Source organism: Fundulus heteroclitus, chromosome 12 (assembly GCF_011125445.2).
Source record: "Fundulus heteroclitus isolate FHET01 chromosome 12, MU-UCD_Fhet_4.1, whole genome shotgun sequence".
In the NCBI taxonomy this organism is placed as follows: Eukaryota; Metazoa; Chordata; class Actinopteri; order Cyprinodontiformes; family Fundulidae; genus Fundulus; species Fundulus heteroclitus.
The window spans coordinates 34,947,397-34,970,368 of NC_046372.1; the positions used below are offsets into that span (position 1 = coordinate 34,947,397).

General features: G+C 43.2%; 1 protein-coding gene and 1 pseudogene across 3 annotated transcripts; both read right to left on the reverse strand.

The window, feature by feature from the left end:
* Positions 1-1,350: 1,350 nt before the first annotated feature.
* LOC118564991 (serine protease inhibitor 2.1-like) lies at positions 1,351-7,061 on the reverse strand. Of its 3 annotated transcripts, XM_036144508.1 has the most exons (7): positions 5,477-7,061; positions 3,591-3,630; positions 2,462-3,092; positions 2,304-2,374; positions 2,018-2,211; positions 1,782-1,923; positions 1,351-1,692 (listed from the first exon to the last, which is right to left on the reverse strand). In XM_036144508.1, exons 3-7 carry the CDS (start codon positions 3,084-3,086, stop codon positions 1,498-1,500), a joined length of 1,227 nt encoding a protein of 408 aa, XP_036000401.1. In that variant the 5' UTR covers positions 3,087-3,092; positions 3,591-3,630; positions 5,477-7,061; the 3' UTR covers positions 1,351-1,497. The 3 variants fall into 3 exon arrangements, with proteins under 3 accessions (XP_036000401.1, XP_036000400.1, XP_036000399.1); XM_036144507.1 differs by lacking the exon at positions 3,591-3,630; XM_036144506.1 differs by having other exon boundaries at positions 2,462-3,630.
* Positions 7,062-7,623: 562 nt separating this feature from the next.
* LOC118565002 lies at positions 7,624-22,615 on the reverse strand (annotated as a pseudogene).
* Between the last annotated feature and the right edge of the window lie 357 nt (positions 22,616-22,972).

Genomic DNA, 22,972 nt, shown 5'->3' on the forward strand with positions numbered 1-22,972 from the left:
ATAATGGTATAGCGGAATCTGATCACATTTGGAAATCGGCTCCTTGCTGCAAGTGAGAGCCCTGGTTTAGGGAACTTATCTGAACAATTTATGGGGCCGTCCCAGGGGGCTGGTGTAGGACGACTCAGAGATGACAGCTTCCACTGAAAATCTCCGGTTGCAGAGAACGCAGCAGAGATAGGACCTGAAACTAGACTTTGGCACTGGCAACACGTGGTTCCTCCTGGTTTCCCTCTGCAGTGCTGGAGCCAGTTAACAAATAACTACCCTGAGCAATTTGAACCAATTGATCCTCATGTGCCCTCCAGATAGGTAGGATCTCTGAAAAGACGTTGCATTCTTCCATCAGCGATATCCTCCAGCAGTGCCAACAATGCCATTCTACAATCATGCACCACTTTACGCAGCCATTTATTGGCATGTATGATAGTCGCCACTTTAGGAATAATCACCATTGATTTGTCAGGAATTAATCTGCTCATCCGACCACATTTTTCAGGGAGCACAAAAGAGCCCCTCAATGATTCATATGCCTTTCATGCTCCTCAGTGCACAGACTGATGTGCAGTTACAGCTACATGTGACAAAAACAGAAGAATTCACAGTTTACATCTGACTGAGTTTTTTTCCATCATTATGGGGTGTGTTACGTTATTGTATAAATGCTAAAAGTGATTCTGTTTTTTAAACCATAAACTCTCAAACTTGTGAAAAAAAACAAACTTCAGGTTTGGTGCAGCCAAAGGTTGAATTAAGCTAAACAAAATTAAATTTCAATAGATTTTAGTGAGTTTTAGCACTTTTTGGTTTTCTAATGTAAATCAAAGTTTCTGTAGCTGTTGCAAAATTTAACGGCAGGTGAAAAATTTGCATGGATTAGCTACTGCACACTGTTATGCAAGTATACTTTTTGTACATGCCATATTAGACATTAAACATTACACCACAAGTTTTTTGTGCACAGCAGCAGCCTCAGGTATAACCTTACTGACAAGGGTGCACTTTGTTTAATCATGCACTTCGCTTGCTCATATTATAAACAAAGTCCTACTTTTCCCTTTTTGAATAAAACCAACACATGAAATAATAAAACTTTTAGAGAATTAGGAGAGCTAAGGCAGGAAGTCTTCATCAGAAAGCAAGGGAAAAGGGAACTGGACCAAAAAGCCGGTCCTTTTACATAATCTACACTAAAATGATCACTAAAAAAATTTGCCAAATAAAGGTTTTCCCTTGCAAGTCCAGGTAAACGTACACTGTTGAGTTTTTCTGTTGTAAATTTCCCAGTGATCACTATTTTTCAAATCCTTTTTAATTCAATCAGATGTCATGCAGACAGTTTGGCTTTGTGTTGCATTTATTTTAGAACATTTCTTTATTCAGGAGCAGCAAATATAAATGTTAATGCATCTCATCTGTGTATGCAGTGAGAACAATACACCACACAAAGTATTTTCTTTGTATTAGTCTGTACTAACAAAGATGGGATCTCTTCCCTCAGAGGTTTGGGTTGACAATCTTGCCAATGAAGAGAATGTTTTCTGGAACTCGCTCAGTGATGATCACCATGAAAGGACGGTTGAACCGCAACTGTGGGACGTGGCGGGAGGAAAGTAGCCATATTTGGATACCGGTGGATGCTGCAGCTGTGGCTCCGGCCTCAGCAACATCCAGTGTGGCTTGGTGCACCACCTTTACAGCACAATCAAAGCAGAGCGGGTCAAACATGTCAACAGAACATGAGCAAAGACATTTTTTCTTCTCATTTGCTGCCTTTTTACCTTAGAGACAAACAGGCCATCTGCAATGCCGCTCAGATTTGCACGATCCCCAAACATGTCTGCCATTCCCATTCCAGTCAGCACATCATTCATTTCGTAGGAGGTCTTGATGGAAAACTTGGGAACAAATATCTTGTATGTCCTAAAAAAACACACACACACACAATTTTAAGCACTCATCAATCATGACTTGGAAAAAAAAACATTAATTGGTACGTAATGTAGAATTTCTTTACTCTGACTTCGTCCACTTCAACCATTTAGTAACATGTGCGGGGGAGATATTGCGCTCCAGCACTGCCATATCATCAGGTAGGAGCAGCAGCATGGAGTGTAAGTTGTTGAAAGGCAGATGGAGGACTTTTGTGTTGATGGCCTGGTCATCATAAGTATTAAGATCTTCTTTCATTGTCATCATCTGGACTTGAACCTGGAGAATGAAAGATGGACAGTTAGTTGGTTGGAAAATAAATACAAGATGCCTCATATCTGCTCCGCCTGTTTGGATGTATGACTTTGAACCTCATTGCTTTCGTCCACTCTGAATCTGCCCTCAAAGGTGTACCGAGGATCAAACGGAGTTTCCCATTTACCTGTTCAAGTGAAGACAATCATATCACCTAAAAAAAATTACTTCACAATGAAAGAGGAGAGAGATCTCGTCGCATGAGACCATTTACCTTCGTAGTAGATGTAGCTGAGGAGATACATGACTGTGCTTGGATCCAGGCTTTCTACCAGCTTGTCTATCTTCCCGTTAGTCTTACCCGATACATACTGATTGATGGTGTCGGCGCTCTCTGTGGTGTTGGCAAAGTCAACATTGAAGCCCTCGGCAGAATAGGACTGCTTCAGGACATCCAGGAACTCAGGGTTTGCATTGAAGCTGTTGTTCATGAACATGGCGGTGCCTTGGCTGAGGTCCTCATGAGATGCTTTGTTTCCAAGGAGTGTACGAAAGGCCTGGTCTACATCTGTCTGAGCCAGCTGGGAGCTGTTGAAGCCCATCCCTCTGAAAAGCTGCTGGTGAGTCTCCCCCCGGGCCCCCACCATCAGAGCAGCCAAGGCAGTGGAGACGCTAACCGGAGAGAAGAAGATGTTTTTGCCCTTGGAGGATGCATGATCCGCCAACTTCGTGTACAGACGGAATGCAAACTCTTTGTTTGCCGAGGTCACCAGCGACATTTTGTTGTCACTGCCATCTCCAGTGGGGCCTTGGGCCTCCTCGCCGTGCCCTATGTGATGATGGCTTCTTCCTACACAGACCACTGCTGATAAGATCCAGAGAGCCAGGGGTACATGCATCGTGAACTGAAACAAAGAGTCAAAAGTGCTATTTGTTTTGCTTACACAATATGTGTTGTTGCACATAGACCTGGTGAAATCTCAAAACCTACTAAGTTGGTTCTACAGGTTCTAGATTAATATACAAGTCTTTGTTTGCTCCATAAAAATATATCAGTTTTCCATATAGACAGCCATCTTGATTAAAGTGATTAATTTATTTTCTTCATGTGTCAGATCTGACAAAATTTCACACAATATATAATAAACGGAAAAGCTAAACTCAAACTCTTTAAGATGATTTGCTTTGATTTCCTTTGTGACACTTTATGGCATGGACAAATACTAAAAAACAGGCTTTTTTCCCCCCCACCATCTCAAAACAATTGTTTCATTGTAGAGCTGGATTTTAAATGAAGAATCTAACATGTTATTAAAACTCCACTCATGTTCTGGAAAAACATTTCAACATAAACTTTAAAAACAAAGAGCATTTGTTTTCTATAAAATGTGTAAACCACTTACCTTTCTCTGGCTGCAACTCAGTTTTCCCTCTTACTACAGGCTGGAGGGGAAAGAGCCTCTGTTTATATTAACGACCAGGTAAAATTTGATTTTGTTTATTCTCTTTCCAAATTTCTTATTTGTTCTACATTTCAGCTGTGTAACAGTCGACCAGTCGCTACTAATCATGACATTGCAGTTTTGAAAGGGTTCAATAAAAGCACAAAAAAACAATAACAAGTAAATAATAATGCACAATACGTTATTTTACGGTAAAATATAAAATATCTTAATGCTTATTAGTACCCTTGATTGTTAAGGGTTCTGATGAAAATCATGTATCTCTAAAACATTTTGGTTTCATCCACTTTGACACTTATCACAATTCAGATGTTTATACAAAATAATATTTTTTTGCTAGAAAACATGTTGAAATAAGATGGAAAAATACTTGAATGTCTGTGGTTAACCTTAAAAAACAGCTGAATTGCTCAATTGCTTAACTTTTTTGATTAACTATTTCCAGTTAAATAAGATAAAGATTTCTTGAAAAACCTTTCTCAAACTATTACACTTCTTAAAGGGAACATATTATTTTCAGTTCTTCCTTTTCACATTGAAATATTTCATGTGTGGCCTATATAAAATTGGAACTGCTATACTTGAAATTTTGTAGATGTAGAGAAAAAAGGCTATTCAAATTGAGCTAATCTGGGGCGCGCACTTGGCGCAGTGGGTAGTGCGACCCTTATACAGAGGCCTTAGTCCTCGATGCGGTCGACCCGGGTTTGAATCCGACCCGCGGTCCTTTGCCGAATGTCTCTCCCCCTCTTCCTGTCAGCCTACATTCAAAAAAAGCGAGCCACTAGAGCCGCAAAAAACTCCCCCCCCCCCCCCCCCCCCCCCCAAAAAAAAAAAAATTGAGGTAATCTATTTTAATGTTCTAAACATAGCTGGGTCTAAAGTACTTTTAAATCTAAACTGATAACATTTAAATTTCTCCTTAAACTCTAATAAATATACTAGTCTGTCAATTATAGTCCCCCCCCATCATTTTACCAAAAGAAGATGTGAGAGCCATTGACCTATGATTTCCTGTTAAATTACGATCGTTTCCAGGTTTACAAATTTGAACAATAATTTCTTCTTTCAATTTGTTCTGGCAATTTTCCTTTCTCTTACAGCCTGCCTTGTTGTACAAGTCTAAAAATATTTTCTGCAGAGTGACTTCCTCCACAGTTACAACATTTTACAGGATTACTTCCACATTAACCATAAAGATGTTCACCCTCAAATCTACCACACCTTTGGTTTGCCCTTGTGTGGCCATATCTTGGACACTTGTAGCATCTGAAAGGCAACTGCTCAGGGAGTATTTTATCTTAAAAAAAAGTGCTCCCCACTTTTTCTCTATTCCTGAAAGCCCATGGTTGTTTAATGCCAGCAACTTCTCATTTACTCATTACTTTCTAAAACTCAACAGCACTTTCCCACACAAGAATCCCTAAAGTCACTCCCCAAAATCACTTTTTACAAATAAGCAAACTTCTATCACAAAACTTTGGCTAATGCTACATCTCCAAGCCCTTTCTTTAATCCAGTTAATAAACTATAATAGGACATATTCCAACCATTTCTGGCTCCTCATTAAATTTAAGAATGACTTTGAAATCTTCCAACATTAATTTCTTATTTCAGTTTTTTCTTCCTCATCCTCAAAAGCCTGTCTCCTATACGCTGTTCCATTACTAAACTTTTACTTTCCTCCTCCTCTCTTATTCTCCACTATCACTACATCCATATATATTCATCCTCTGAAACCCAGTCATTACTACTAGCCAACTCTTTCACAATCTACAATATACCAAAAATGAAACTGCATTTAAAATTCAATATATTCTTCTCACTCCTTTAGTGGTCAGCCACCTCCTCTCCAGCAGTCAGTGAAAAGGCTTCCAAACTGGGACGGATGAAGACGATGATGTCAAGTTGTCCCAAGATGATTCCCTGGGGGCCTGAGCACCTTTTAAAGGTTCTGGAAGGGTCCACTTATTGACTGAGGAGGGGGACTTAAACAGTGCACTTTAAGGTTTAATAATATGGATTTAAATTGGGAATTAAGATGGGTTTTTAGATATTTCTAAGTGTCAGATAAAATTTGTTAAATAAAGTATTGGATGTTTAGTCGGTGTGTAGATGTTTGTTAGCTCACATATGTTCTTTGTTTTCCCCGTTTCAATGCAGGTCTTTTAACCCGGGGGTGTGGTAGATCACAAAAGGCTGCCAGTGAAGATCCTTGGGAGTTGCTGCTAAAACCTTTTTTTTCCCTTTTGTGTACCTGTTAAATGATGGTGAACAAACTCCTGGTTGGTCTGCACCTTGTCTCTGCCTCAAGCCTCCTGCTTAATCCAGCCGCTGAGGGCCATTTGAGCAATTAGACAACTGCAACTCCTTTTAATTAGGGTTGGGAAATATATACCTGCAGTCAGTGCAGAACTAATGCTTAACATCTTTTAGCAGATACAAGAAGGCATGACCTCATCATCCCAGTTTTAGCAGATTTATATTGGGTGCCTGTTAAATTTGGTATTGATTTTAAGAGCCTTTAAGAGTTATCAATAAAAAACATTCATAATTTCACTAATAGCTGTCCCTGTTGTTTGGAGAAAGATTTATTCTGGCTGAACAAAGAGCTGTCTTTCCCAGAATTCCCCTGGTTAGGTTTCAAAAGGTTCAAAAGTGTGATTTTAGTCAACTTGGGTTGAGAAAAAAAAATTACTTCTCCATTTGCAATTCGCCAAGTCTATTAAAATGTATCTGACAATAAATAATTATTCAAATTAGTTAAGAATTTACACATTTGCCCAGATCCAACTAAGACTTCAAGGTTACAAATGCCCATAAGTGGGAACATAAATAACTATAAGAGACTGAGCACAAAGGAGTGGAGTAGTTTAACAAAAATCCCATGGATGCAAAAAGAATACAGTTTACTAAATTTGCTGAAACTAATAAAGACACTTATGCACAGACTGCCAAAATGGTCATGACAACAATCTCTCCAGATTCAGCCAAGTTTGAAAGCCTACCATTGAAATCTTACATTTTTCGTATGATTTCCTTTTATAAATATTTTGAACACTGCATGCCTTTGGAACATTTGCTATTGTATCATAACTCAGAAAGTTTCAACCACAGCAGTGTTTCTATCTAACTTGCAAATACAACAGAACATTTTTGGCTGCTTGGCTGGCGTTTTATAGCTAGGTCTGCACAATACATTGCAGAGTTCTCTCTATATCACACTAAGCAGCATCCATATCCCACAACAGCTTGGATTAACATAAGTATTAAGAAATACTTAAATATGCATTGTAGATCTAAGTCTACATCTAAAAAATGTTTCAGGCCAAAATAAAAACTTTGAGACAGTTAAGAGGTGGTAATGTGATCAAGACATTAGGAAACAAGTTTTCAATGCCTTTTAAAAACACACACACACACACACACACACACACCAGAAGTGATGGAAATATTGAATGGCAATTACACCCCCATGGCTGACTGAGGGATAAAGTACTCTTCGTCTTGGGTCGGTTTGCTATGACACAAATTCAGAACATTTCCAGTTTAAAAATTATTTTGCACAAGTCCTATTGTTAACAAACTATTCACTAGTATTGCACGTTTCCCCAACATCATGCTGCCCCAATTTCCACCATTTTCTATTGAAGAAAAGGCATTCTAATTTTTCTTTTAAAAGCAAATATTTCAAATACACATCATTAGGTGTCCATTAATACCATGTAGCATTGAATAGTCTGTTAAAAATCTTAAGTTCACTTTGCATGTTGCCATCACTTTAGGTTTTTAAGTAAGGCTTAACATTTTCAGAACTCCAAAGTGACAACCAGTTAACTTTAACACTTGCTTTCAGTCCTGTAATTCTCTAAAAATTACAAGAAAAAAGCGATCCCAATAAACAATGATTTTAGCAAGATGTCTCAAATTAAGTTTTTATTAAATGTGCAATGACAAAGCTGCAATTTCTCCCTCAGAGGTTCGGGTTGACGATCTTGCCCATGAAGAAAAATGTTTGTCTGGCACTTGATGATCATCACCATGAAAGGATGGCTGAACTTCAGCTCTGGGGTTTGGGAGAGGGAGTAGACCATGATACCGACACCAGTAGCAGCTGCAGCAGTGGCTCCGGCCTCGTCAACGTCCAGGGTCGCTTGGTGTACAACCTTTACAGCACAATGAAAGCAGAGAGTGAAAAACTGTTCATCCCAATAAAAAGGAAAATGTTCTCTTCAGCTCCCACTCTTTACCTCAGACAAAAGCAGTTTCTGTCCGTCTGCAGTGAGATCAGCACGATCCCCAAACATGTCTGCCATTTCCATTTCAGTCAGCACGTCATTCAGCTTGTAGGAGGTCTTGAAGGAAAACTTGGGAACAAAGATCCTGTTCTTCCTTTTTTTTTTTTGGAAAATAGGAAATAAAAATGTTATATTAAGCACTGATCTGAAAAGAACAGATAAGTGTAGATTCCCCTAACCCCCCAGGGCGGGCGGGCGAAACGAGACCCTCCATTTCCGTACAGCCCCGTACAGCCCCAATGCCCAGGTATGCGCGGCGGCGTTCCGAAGCTCGCCGCGGCCGGGCCGGCCCCCTTAAAAATCGGCGGGCGGGCCGGGCAGGTGCAGAGCGGATCCCCGTCCGCCACGCCGCCGCCGCCGTCCCGCCACCGCGCACGGCGGCCGTGCGGCGGCCCCCCAAAGAAGGCCCTTCTCCGCTCGCAGCGCGGGCTCCATCCACAGTGTGGCGCCCGGGGGTAGGGTCGAGAACCGTACGCAGGCGGAGGGGGGGGGCCGTACAGCCCCGCATTGGCCGAGCCCGCGCGTCCGTCGAAGTGGCGCGATTTTGGGAGGGGCCAGGCGGCCGAAACGTGGACCGGCCGTACAGGACCCACAGATTCCCTTTGCTGCTGGCGTCGGGCCTTCGGCGCCACCAACCTGTCGGAGCGGGGATGGCGCCAGCGTGGCAGGGGGCGGGAAGGGAAAAAACGGGAAAGGTTCACGCATTGGCCGAGCCCGCACGTCCGTCAAAGTGGCGCATTTTTGGGAGGGCCAAGCGTCCGAAACGTGGACCGGCCGTACAGGACCCATAGACTCCCTTTGCCGCTGCCGTCGGGCCAGAACTAAAAAAAAATACGCCACTTATTTTAATATAATGTTAAAATTATTATTTAACCCGTTTGCAAATATAGATTCCAGACCCCTAATGTGAAATAAAAAATTAATCTCCCACTTCCAGGCTGGGGGGGTCTTGGTCACAGACCTCTCCCCAGGAAGAGGGCCTCTTGCTGGGTAAGAGTGCTGGAACGATGACCCCCCTGCTGGAGCTCTGACATGCATAAGGCAACATCTCTAAATGTTTGGTAGGACAGGTTACAGTTTGTAACAGTGGTAGCCACATGCTGAACTTCATAAGACAATGTTATATTTATTAAAAATAACCTACCGCGATATGTACACTTTAGATGTACGTACGCTACCGCGTTATGTACACTTTATATGTACGTACGCTACCGCGTTATGTACACTTTATATGTACGTACGCTACCGCGTTATGTACATTTTAGAAGTAGGGCAGCTACCGCGTTATGTACACTTTATATGTACGTACGCTACCGCGTTATGTACACTTTATATGTACGTACGCTACCGCGTTATGTACAATTTAGATGTACGTACGCTACCGCGTTATGTACACTTTAGATGTATGTACGCTACCGCGTTATGTACAATTTAGATGTACGTACGCTACCGCGTTATGTACACTTTAGATGTACGTACGCTACCGCGTTATGTACACTTTATATGTACGTACGCTACCGCGTTATGTACATTTTAGAAGTAGGGCAGCTACCGCGTTATGTACAATTTAGATGTACGTACGCTACCGCGTTATGTACACTTTAGATGTATGTACGCTACCGCGTTATGTACAATTTAGATGTACGTACGCTACCGCGTTATGTACACTTTAGATGTACGTACGCTACCGCGTTATGTACACTTTATATGTACGTACGCTACCGCGTTATGTACATTTTAGAAGTAGGGCAGCTACCGCGTTATGTACACTTTATATGTACGTACGCTACCGCGTTATGTACAATTTAGATGTACGTACGCTACCGCGTTATGTACACTTTAGATGTATGTACGCTACCGCGTTATGTACAATTTAGATGTACGTACGCTACCGCGTTATGTACACTTTAGATGTACGTACGCTACCGCGTTATGTACACTTTATATGTACGTACGCTACCGCGTTATGTACATTTTAGATGTAGGGCAGCTACCACGTTATGTACAATTTAGATGTACGTACGCTACCGCGTTATGTACACTTTAGAAGTAGGGCAGCTACCGCGTTATGTACACTTTATATGTACGTACGCTACCGCGTTATGTACAATTTAGATGTACGTACGCTACCGCGTTATGTACACTTTAGATGTATGTACGCTACCGCGTTATGTACAATTTAGATGTACGTACGCTACCGCGTTATGTACACTTTAGATGTACGTACGCTACCGCGTTATGTACACTTTATATGTACGTACGCTACCGCGTTATGTACATTTTATATGTACGTACGCTACCGCGTTATGTACATTTTAGATGTAGGGCAGCTACCGCGTTATGTACAATTTAGATGTACGTACGCTACCGCGTTATGTACACTTTAGATGTACGTACGCTACCGCGTTATGTACACTTTATATGTACGTACGCTACCGCGTTATGTACATTTTAGAAGTAGGGCAGCTACCGCGTTATGTACAATTTATATGTACGTACGCTACCGCGTTATGTACACTTTATATGTACGTACGCTACCGCGTTATGTACAATTTAGATGTAGGGCAGCCACCGCGTTATGTACACTTTATATGTACGTACACTACCGCGTTATGTACACTTTATATGTACGTACGCTACCGCGTTATGTACATTTAGGACCTAAAAAAAACGCCACTTGTTAAAAGATAATGTTCAAATTATTATTAAATCTGTTTGCAAATATAGCTTCCAGACCCCTAATGTGAAATTTAAAAAAAAATTAATCTCCCACTTCCAGGCTGGGGGGGTCTCTGTCACACACCTCTCCCCAGGAAGAGTGCCTCTCGCTGGGCTAGAGTGCTTGACTGGACCCCCCCTTCTGGAAGTCTGCCTTACCATAGGCATAATTTGAGCTACTCCTGTTAAATTCGTATCCACGCCATGCTGGAGACAGAACTCAAAAAAAATACGCCACTTATTTTAATATAATGTTAAAATTATTATTTAACCTGTTTGCAAATATAGCTTCCAGACCCCTAATGTGAAATTTAAAAAAAAAAAATTAATCTCCCACTTCCAGGCTGGGGGGGGTCTCTGTCAGAGACCTCTCCCCAGGAAGAGTGCCTCTCGCTGGGCTAGAGTGCTTGACTGGACCCCCCCTTCTGGAAGTCTGCCTTACCATAGGCATAATTTGAGCTACTCCTGTTAAATTCGTATCCACGCCATGCTGGAGACAGAACTCAAAAAAAATACGCCACTTATTTTAATATAATGTTAAAATTATTATTTAACCTGTTTGCAAATATAGCTTCCAGACCCCTAATGTGAAATTAAAAAAAAAAAAATTAATCTCCCACTTCCAGGCAGGGGGGGTCTCAGTCAGAGACCTCTCCCCAGGAAGAGTGCCTCTCGCTGGGCTAGAGTGCTTGACTGGACCCCCCTTCTGGAAGTCTGCCTTACCATAGGCATAATTTGAGCTACTCCTGTTAAATTCGTATCCACGCCATGCTGGAGACAGAACTCAAAAAAAATACGCCACTTATTTTAATATAATGTTAAAATTATTATTTAACCCGTTTGCAAATATAGCTTCCAGACCCCTAATGTGAAATTTAAAAAAAAAAAAATTAATCTCCCACTTCCAGGCTGGGGGGGTCTCTGTCACACACCTCTCCCCAGGAAGAGTGCCTCTCGCTGGGCTAGAGTGCTGGAACGATGACCCCCCTGCTGGAGCTCATTCCAGTGAGATGCTGACCGATCGTTGCCCCGGGGACAGGTTTTGGCAGCATCTCACCCACAAAACCTGCGCTGTTTTGAGAAAACTGTAGGAAATAAATGAGTGATAAGCTAAGTTAAGCTCTTACCACTACTCACAGACATTTTGACACATTTAAAAATTCCACCTCCAGGCTTGGGGGGGTCTCAGTCACACACCTCTCCCCAGGAAGAGTGCCTCTCTCTGGGCTAGAGTGCTGGAACGATGACCCCCCCCCTGCTGGAGCTCTGACATACATCAGGCAACATCTCTAAATGTTTGGTAGAGCAGGTTACAGTTTATATTTATTAAAAATAACCTACTGCGATATGTACACTTTATATGTACGGCAGCTACGCCGTTATGTACACTTTAGATGTACGTCAGCTACTGCATTATGTACATCTAGAACCGAAAAAAAAAACGCCACTTTTTAAAAGATAATGTTCAAATTATTATTAAATCTGTTTCCAAATATCCCTTCCAGAGTCCTATTAAGAAATTAGAAAAATATTTCAAAGTACAAGATGTTTATTTGCTTTAATGTAAATGAAAATATGATGGCTGAGGTGAGATTCGAACCCTGCTCCTCTGGGTGGAAGGCAATGTTGTTATCCACTCTGCTACACCCCTTAGCCCCCATACATAGGGGGTAGAGAGCCCTTTTGTACTTCCATGTTGCCTGTACAGCCTCCCTCCTTCCGGACATCTTGACCCCTCCTTAACCCACATAATTACATAGGCCACGCTCTCAGCCAATAGCAAAAGCTGTTCCCCTCCCCCGGTAGTTGTGGTCGTGTAGTGCAGTTTCAGACACAACAGTTGAGCTTGATTTCCAATGAGTCCCACCTTCAGCCCGTAACCTACCGTGTTATGTACAATTTTTATGTACGTCTGCTACCGTGTTATGTACATCTAGGATCAAAAAAAAAACGCCACTTTTTAAAAGATAATGTTCAAATTATTATTAAATCTGTTTCCAAATTTCTCTTCCAGAGCCCTATTAAGAAATTAGAAAAATATTTCAAGTCTAAATTGTTTATTTACTTTAATGTTGTAAATGAGAATATGATGGCTGAGGTGGGATTCGAGCCCTGCTCCTCTGGGTGGAAGGCAGTGTTGTTATCCACTCTGCTACACCCCTTAGCCCCTATATATAGGGGGCAGAGAACCGTTTTGTACTTCCATGTTGCCTGTACAGCCTCCCTCCTTCTGTACACCTTGGCCCTCTGTGTTGTCCTGCTCTAGCTCTACTCCTCAGGTGTGCCTAGTTGGCTGAGGGGGTGTGGCCCACACCTGCAGCTCGTTGCAGGCGGCTTCCTCTGGCTTCTTAAGCAGAGCGCTGACAGATGGAAGACGGCAGAGCCTTAAGCAGTGGTGGTACGACGTGGCCTCTGACCCAACTCCTGAAAACCTGCTGGTGAGTTTTTTCATCTTTGAACTTTGAACTAATTTTGGATCTCCCTGTTTTTGTCACAGTTTTTGGTGCTTCTGGATCCTGCTGGTTCTTCCCTCACTCTGGTCAATCCATCTGTCACCCACTTCTGCCCAGCTTTATGGTAAGCAGTGCAGCTTCTAGTAGTTCTCCTGGTTCACCTTTCAGAGTCACTTACTCTTCTTCTCTTTGCAGTCTCTCCAGCCGTGACGTTCTGACCCTGCCGAGTTGTCCATAGTTCCGTCCGTTATATCTGCCTGTTTCCTAAATAAACATTTTAAAACTGTGCTTTGCTTCCCCATCGTATCTGCATGTGGGCTCGTCATCTGAAAACCATGACAGTACCAAGTTTGGTACACTTCTTTTTAGGAGGCCCTGATTAAGGCCTCATTAAGGTCAAAAACCAGCTGCTGGAAGACAAAATATAGAGCTAGATGGGCTCCAGTGGGCTTGTTTCGATCGTCTCTATTGACTGTTTCGTTTGGTACCAAGTTTGTGAGGCTACGATGCTCCTTTGCTAAACAGTGGCACATAACACTGATTTCTAGGAGGCCCTATTGAGGCCTCCTAAGCAAGGTGAAAAACCCAGCTGCTGGGAGACAAAGGAAAAAGCTACATGGGCTCAAGTGGGCTTGTTTCGATCGTCTCTATGTACTCTTTCGTTTGGTACCAAGTTTGTGAGGCTACGATGCTGCTTTGCTAAACAGTGGCCCAGAACACTGGTTTCTAGGAGGCCCCATTGAGGCCTCCTAAGCAAGGTGAAAAACCCAGCTGCTGGGAGACAAAGGAAAAAGCTACATGGGCTCAAGTGGGCTTGTTTCGATCGTCTCTATTTACTCTTTCGTTTGGTACCAAGTTTGTGAGGCTACGATGCTCCTTTGCTAAACAGTGGCACAGAACACTGGTTTCTAGGAGACCCTATTGAGCCTCCTAAGCAAGGTGAAAAACCCAGCTGCTGGGAGACAAAGGAAAAAGCTACATGGGCTCAAGTGGGCTTGTTTCGATCGTCTCTATTTACTCTTTCATTTGGTACCAAGTTTGTGAGGCTACGATGCTGCTTTGCTAAACAGTGGCACAGAACACTGGTTTATAGGAGGCCCCATTGAGCCTCCTAAGCAAGGTGAAAAAACAAGCTGGTGGGAGACAAAGGAAAAAGCTACATGGGCTCAAGTGGGCTTGTTTCGATCGTCTCTATGTACTCTTTCGTTTGGTACCAAGTTTGTGAGGCTACGATGCTGCTTTGCTAAACAGTGGCACAGAACACTGGTTTATAGGAGGCCCCATTGAGCCTCCTAAGCAAGGTGAAAAAACAAGCTGGTGGGAGACAAAGGAAAAAGCTACATGGGCTCAAGTGGGCTTGTTTCGATCGTCTCTATGTACTCTTTCGTTTGGTACCAAGTTTGTGAGGCTACGATGCTGCTTTGCTAAACAGTGGCACAGAACACTGGTTTATAGGAGGCCCCATTGAGCCTCCTAAGCAAGGTGAAAAAACAAGCTGGTGGGAGACAAAGGAAAAAGCTACATGGGCTCAAGTGGGCTTGTTTCGATCGTCTCTATGTACTCTTTCGTTTGGTACCAAGTTTGTGAGGCTACGATGCTGCTTTGCTAAACAGTGGCACAGAACACTGGTTTCTAGGAGGCCCTATTGAGCCTCCTAAGCAAGGTGAAAAACCCAGCTGCTGGGAGACAAAGGAAAAAGCTACATGGGCTCAAGTGGGCTTGTTTCGATCGTCTCTATTTACTCTTTCGTTTGGTACCAAGTTTGTGACCCTTTGTTGCTCCTATGCTGAACAGTGGCACAAAACACACTGCTTCTCTGTGTTTTGTGCATCTCTTTTTCATACTTCAAACGGTTGCCATTCTTAGACGCAAGCACCCAGAGGCACAAAAATCACAGACGGCGGTTGAGGGGTGAGCTAGAACTCATATCTAAAGTTTGGTATCACTGCGCATAAATAAACCTTTCTTCCTCAGCTTTTGAGACTCAAATACTGTCTTGAACCCTTAGGAAGTTGGCTGAATTTTTTGGGGCAAACAGCTTTTGTTGTTTTTTTCACAGGAGGCTGATTTTAACATATTTTGTAGGTGACCTTATGAGGAGCAGAACCTGTGATTTTGAACTTCCTGGGTGGTTCCACGTGGACACAGTGGGGGTCAAAAGGTGAAAATTTGCAACCTTTGATGGCACACAGCTCACACACGGTTTGTCTGTTCCAGCTCAAACTCGGCATACAGGAGCCCCTTTGAGGCATCTACCAACGGGTAAGAGCTCATACCTGTATCCCCTTCCTATAGCTACTTCCTTTTAGCAATGAGATAAGAAGATGTGGTTAGTGGCATGTTGTAGAGCACTTCCAGGAAATGAGCATTTACAAGTTTGGTCCAAATCCATGAGCTGCAAAGGCCTCAATTATCAAAAATCAAATATTGCTTGGCTGGTGGCATAGCTCCAGAAACAAAACGGGCCCAGATTTCCACTCTTGGCCATATGCTGCAGTACCATTCCCCACCACCATTGGTGCTATTGATATTTGGACAGGCCTGTACACCATCCCTCCTTCTGTACACCTTCCATTGTAAAGCAATGGAACCAGTTCTGTACAGCCTCCCTCCTTATGTACGCCTTGGCCCCTAAAAAACACGCATAATTAAATAAGCCACGGTCTCGGCCAATAGCAGAAGCTTCCCCACTTCTCCCTTCCCGCCTGTAGTTGGTCCGTGCAGTGCTCTTTCCGACACGTTGGTGGCGCTATGCTGGGTGGGCTAATAAGCCATTGTAAAGCAATGGAACCAGTTCCGGACAGCCTCCCTCCTTCTGTACACCTTCCATTGTAAAGCAATGGAACCAGTTCTGTACAGCCTCCCTCCTTATGTACGCCTTGCCCCCTAAAAAACACGCATAATTAATTAAGCCACGGTCTCGGCCAATAGCAGAAGCTTCCCCACTTTTCCCTTCCCGCCCGTAGTTGGTTGGTGCAGTGCTCTTTCCGACACGTTGGTGGCGCTATGCTGGGTGGGCTAATAAGCCATTGTAAAGCAATGGAACCAGTTCCGGACAGCCTCCCTCCTTCTGTACACCTTCCATTGTAAAGCAATGGAACCAGTTCTGTACAGCCTCCCTCCTTATGTACGCCTTGGCCCCTAAAAAACACGCATAATTAATTAAGCCACGGTCTCGGCCAATAGCAGAAGCTTCCCCACTTTTCCCTTCCCGCCCGTAGTTGGTTGGTGCAGTGCTCTTTCCGACACGTTGGTGGCGCTATGCTGGGTGGGCTAATAAGCCATTGTAAAGCAATGGAACCAGTTCCGGACAGCCTCCCTCCTTCTGTACACCTTCCATTGTAAAGCAATGGAACCAGTTCTGTACAGCCTCCCTCCTTATGTACGCCTTGGCCCCTAAAAAACACGCATAATTAATTAAGCCACGGTCTCGGCCAATAGCTGAAGCTTCCCCACTTTTCCCTTCCCGCCCGTAGTTGGTTCGTGCAGTGCTCTTTCCGACACGTTGGTGGCGCTATGCTGGGTGGGCTAATAAGCCATTGTAAAGCAATGGAACCAGTTCCGGACAGCCTCCCTCCTTCTGTACACCTTCCATTGTAAAGCAATGGAAATAGTTCTGTACAGCCTCCCTCCTTATGTACACCTTGGCCCCTTAAAAACGCCCCTAATTTAAATAAGCCACGGTCTCGGCCAATAGCAGAAGCTTCCCCACCCCTCCGTAGTTGTGTTCGTGCAGTGCACTTTCCGACACGTTGGTGGCGCTATCCTGGGCGGTCTAATCCGTTGTAACGTACGGCTATCCTTCCTTTCGTACGCGCCCCCCCCCTCCGACACCCCCCGATACGCTAAATCTAGAAGAGAGCGCCATCACATGGTGCACGGAAGGCGGCACGCCCGTACGAAACGCCGACTTGGACCAAGCGGGCGAAATGCTGGAGCTTTTATTGCGCGCGTACGTACACTACCTCGTAACGAACACATACATACAGATTGTATGTGTAAATCCGTACGTACGGTATTCAAAATCATTGCAGCTGTACGGCCGAAGGCGTCGTTTCGTACGATTTTCCCTTGACCCCCGCTTTCATACATTCCAGTCATTTAGTGACATGAGCAGGACTGATGTTCTACAATTTTCGTTGTGAGATCAGACAGCAAAAGAAAGGTGGAGGAGTAGCAACATTGTTTAATGATTCACTAAAGTGTAAAATGGTGTTTTTGGGAAAATTTTACTCTTTTGAACATCTGGCTCTCCAGGTAAAGAGCCCGGTCCAAATGTTTCTGAATGTTTACAGGCCTCCTAAGTCCACATCAAACTTTTTTAATGATTTTAGTGAACTGCTGTCTGTGATATGTGTTGATTATGACTGTTTAATTATTGTTGGAGACTTCAACTTTCACGTTGACAACCCTGAAGACAGAAGTGCAAAAGAACTGTGTGACACACTTAGAAACTTTGGTTTAACTCAACATGTTAAACAGCCAACGCACAAACAGGGACACATATTAGACTTGATCATCACTAAAGGTCTAAAGATTTCTAACGTCAATGTAACTGAAGTTGCCCTATCTGATAATTTTTCTGTTACCTTTGAATGTATAATTTTCAGTGACTCATTTAGCCAAAGGGACATCGTAAGAAAACGGACCTTTAAAGACAATGCCACGGAAACTTTTATTCAAGCTTACTTTGCTACTTCAACCTTGGGCTGCAACTCAGTAGATGAGCTAGTAGATAACTTTCAGTCTAAAGTCTCAAGCATCATTGACTGCATTGCTCCAGTTAAAGTGAAAGTTCTTTCCGGGAAGAAAAAAATCTCCGTGGAGAAATGCTCCATCAGTTAGAAGTGAAAAAAGGGAATGTCGGAAAGCTGAACGCAGGTGGAGAAAGAACAGACTCCAGGTTCACTACGACACCTATAAAGAGAGACTTTACAGATATAACTTACAACTGAAAAATGCAAGAGAATCTTTCTTCTCAGATATCATCAAGAAAAACATTAATAATGCTCGTGTCTTATTTTACACAGTCAACAGGTTAACAAATCCTCCTGTGTCAGTGGCTTCTGAACTCCACTCCACCAGGGCCTGCAATGAATTTGCTAACGTCTTTACTGAGAAAATCCTATAAATTAGAGGATCAGTTTGTACATCCACACCAACTCTAGAACCAAAGCCGTATTCAGTAGGGACTTATCCTGACAAAATGTCCCAATTCAGCCAAATAAACCACAAAAGCTTGGATGAGATCATTCAGCAGCCAAGTTCCTCCTCCTGCTGCCTTGATGTTCTACCCACAGCTTTCTTTAAAAAAGTTTTACCTGTCATAGCGTCTGATTTAACCCAGATAATAAACACGTCCCTTCTGTCAGGTGTTTTCCCCCAGTTCCTAAAAACAGCAATTATCAAACCACTGTTGAAAAAGAACAATTTAGACAAACTACTACTCCAGAACTACAGGCCCATCTCAAACCTCCCCGTTATCAGTAAGATTATTGAAAAAGCTGTATTTCAACAATTAAACACCTTCTTAACAATGACCAGCCGCTTTGACGTTTTCCAGTCAGGCTTCCGTGCTCACCACAGTACAGAGACCGCCCTTATTAAGGTGTTTAATCACATCCATATAAATGCAGACTGTGGAAGAACCACAGTGCTGGTACTATTGGACCTCAGTGCAGCATTTGATACTGTCGATCACTCCATTCTGTTAGAACGCCTGGAAAACTGGGTCGGCCTCTCTGGTACAGCTCTCAACTGGTTTAAATCCTACTTAAAGGACTGGGAATTTTTTGTATCAGTAGGTAACTTTACGTCAGGGATGACAAAAATCACATGTGGGGTTCCCCAAGGGTCCATCCTGGGTCCCCTCCTCTTCAATATCTACATGCTCCCTCTTGCTCAGATAATAAAAAACAACAACATCAGCTACCAAAACTATGCAGACGACACACAGCTCTACATCACCATGTCACCAGATGACTATGAACCAGTTCAGGCACTGAGTAAATGCCTAGAAGAAATCAATACGTGGATGTGCCAAAATTTTCTTCAGTTGAATAAAAACAAAACAGAAGTAATAATATTTGGACAAATAGAGGAGAGATCAAAATTTAGCACACAGCTTCAGCTGCGAACCACTGATCAGGCCCGAAACCTGGGAGTAGTAATGCACTCAGACCTGAACCTCCAAAAGCATCTAAAGACAATTACAAGGTTGGCTTTCTATCACCTGAAGAACATTTCTAGGATTAAAGGACTAATGTCTCAGTAGGATCTGGAAAAACTAATCAATGCATTTATTTTTAGTCGAATTGATTACTACAACGGTGTTTTCACAGGTCTGCCTAAAAAGTGGATCAGACAGCTGCAGCTGATCCAGAACGCTGCTGCCCGCGTCCTCATTAAGAGTAATAAAGTAGAGAACATCACACCAGTTCTAAGGTCCTTTGACTGGCTCCCTGTATCTCAGAGAATAGACTTTAAAATACTTCTGTTAGTCTATAAATCCATGAATGGCTTAGCACCTAAATAGGGTAGTTCACGCGTGACGTCAGCGCTACATCCGGGTCCCGCGGGTAGGCAAAAAACAGTACTGTTCTCGTCTACTACATGAGAAAACGGGTTTTTAGAATCTAAGCAATGCCTACGACTTGTTGTGCTCCCGGTTGCACACAGAGGCATTCCAAATCGTCGGATGTACGTTTCTGTCGTTTACCGAAGGACGAAGAAAGAAATTAATATTTTCAATGAAAAGGGCGCAGGCAGACACTCCAAATGGACTGGGGGAGCATCATACTACGACAGAATTTGCAGTCTACACTTCATCTCCGGTAAATATAACTTAATTCTGCTCTAGTCATTGTTCTACTTAAATAGCGGCGGAGGGGAGGTGGCCCGCTACACGGGCCGGAGAAGCGGCAGCAGCAGCAGCCGCTGCTGCTTCAGATAGCGGCGGCTGCTGCTCCGCCCGTTCACGGGCTGCAGCAGCAGCAGCCACTCTCTGGAGATCCAGAGAGCGGCTGCTGCGTAAACACTACACGGGCCGCTTCTCTGGCCCGTGTAGCGATCGCCACCTCCCCTCCGCCTGTTCACGGGCACTAGTACATCTGTGTTTACGCTGCAATGTCGCTGACACCCCCACCCATTTTAACAAGACAAAAACACCAAAATAATCCGTAGTAAACAATGTTTTTTTTAACCTACCGGGCGGGTCTTCCTCTCTGACGCGGTCTGTGTCCGACGCCACTTTCTGCTGTTACAAACATGTCTGAACATCCATCCATCCATCCATTTTCTGACCCTCTTAATCCCTCATGGCGTCGCGGGCGTTGCTGGAGCCTTTTTCCCGATATAAAATAACTGTAGCCGTCCAGTGGTTTCATGCTTTCGTGCTCTCTCGTCTGAACTGGCCTGCCGTGTTTATAAGGCAGCTGTATGTCGCGGTACGGAACCCTTGGCCAGCATTTCACAGACTCGCTCCATCCCTTCAGGCTTTTGCTGTGTGGATCTGGCAATCTGATACCATTTGCATTGTCTTTGTACTGAATTGTGCTAAATAAATAAATTTGCCTTGCCTTGCCTTGATGTCGTTCTCCAGTGTGTCCATGTGATCAGGCAACAACAGCAGCAACATGGAGTAAGAGTTGTTGAAGGGAAGGTGGAGGACAGATGTGGCAATGGCCTGGTCGTAATTAGTGTCCACAACTTCTTCCATTCTCATCATCTGGACTGGAACCTGATGAAGGAGAGCTTTAATTGGTGAACTGGACACTAAACAGAAATGATGCATCATTGAGCTGCCCTACAGGGAAGGAGGATTTGAACCTCATTGATTTAATCTATTCTGAACACTTCTGGCTTGGTCTGCTTTGGGTCAAATTGGGTTTCCCAGTTTCCTGTTTGAAAACAGACACATTTGCATACATAGTTCACATATTAAAGCCAAAATAAAGCAACCATTTGCAAGAAGACCTACCTTTGAAGTAGATGTAGCTGAGGAGATACATGGCCGTGCTTGAATCCAGGCTTTCAACCAATTTGTTTATCTTTCTGTTGGTTTTACCCGATACATACCCATTGATGGTATCGGCGCTCTCTGTAGGTTTGGTGAAGTCAACATTGAAGCTGTCGGCATAATAGAACTGCTTCAGGACATGCATAAACTCAGCTGCTGAAAAGCTGCTGGTGGGTTTCCCCCTGCGCCCCCACAGAGAGAGCAGCCAAGGCAGCAGAAACACTAACTGGAGAGAACTTGATGTTCTCTCCTTTAGAGGCAGCATGACCTGCCAACTTCCTGTACAGGCGGAAGGCAAACTCTTTGTTCGCCCAGATCACCAAGGAGATTCTGTCGTCGCCGTCGCCATCTGCAAGGGCATCTTGGTCTTCCTCAGCATGATCTGACTGTTGTTGGCTTCGCTCTGCACAGATCACTGTTGAGAATATCAAAACAACAATAGGTGGGGCCAACATGGTGACCTAAGAAAAAGGGTTACAAGTGTGTATTTTCACTGAGGTGAACTGTAACATTTCCTCAAATTCAGGTTTAAAAAAAGAAAAAACAAAAACACACACACACACACACACACACACACACACACAAAGTGACTATTCTAGTTGGGCAGGGGGGGGCAAGAAGAGAAAGCTTGGTTTAAGAGAGATTTCTGTGCGATATACATATTCAAGGATAGACCAACAATAGCACTGCAGCGCGTAGTGCAATAGCAGCTAAATGAGCGGTAATTTAACTTTTCACAATGCTGGGTCTAAACCCTATAGAAACTGTTTTCTCGAATTCACACATAAATTACATTCTTTTTTTCACACAATGCAAATCTCTAAACCACTACTTACTAAGAGTAACTAAAGACTTTGAAGACCAAGTCAGTATTAACCTGTCTCATGGAGTCTCGCTCACCTACTTCCCTGCAGAGATCGGCTCTTTAAAGAGGAAAACCTGACTCAGGTGTGTTAATCAAGGCTGCAGCTGCAATTTCTTGCTCGCTATCTTTAGAACATGTGTGTAGAGGAGGGTTAAGGCCTCGAAAACACTAGATTACCACCTAGTAGGAACTAATTAGCTGCTCAATGGTATTATATAATAAAACAATGGCTCATAAAAAAAGTATCACTCATCTGCAATAGAATTATCCCATGGAGCAAATTCACTTTGCCATGGAGAATTAAATCCATCCCTAGTATAAATGAACGAAAGGTATATATCATATAACATATCATAAAAATATAATAATTGTCGGAATCAGTGCTACCACTTTAATCAAAAGTTAAACAATTACATATCATGATTTGGGTTTTTATTATTTGCTTATGTTCTGTTTGGTCTTGATGGTGATTTTGGTTCTGGATTAGTTTAAGTTCTGTTTTGGTTCAGTGATTCTTTTATGTAATCGGTTCTGTACTAGTTTTGGTTAATGGAATAGTTTGGGTTTTAATGTGGTTTGATTTTGTACTTTGTTTTATGTTATCAGTTTCTTCTGGCCTGCTCTGATCACTTCCGTCACCAGCCTTTATTCAGTTCACCTGCCAGCATTCTTTCATCTTCTTGTCACTCCTCTTCACCAGTCACCATCCAATCAGCTTCAGTTTTCTTCCAGCCACTTTTTCCCCCCTGATCAGCTCCGCCCATTCCGGTAATTAGTTCCACTCCGTTCACCTGCTCACCCCTCTACTAATACCTGCCTCTGTCTCCTGCATTGGGCCAGATCATTCTGTCAGGAATGAGAGACTGATTCAAGACCCAGTATTCAGCCAGACAGGGGCGCACTGGGCCAGATCATTGTCTTTTGAGCTTTTTGGTGAGTCTAGTCCAGCATTCCCTGTTCTGCTTGTTTGC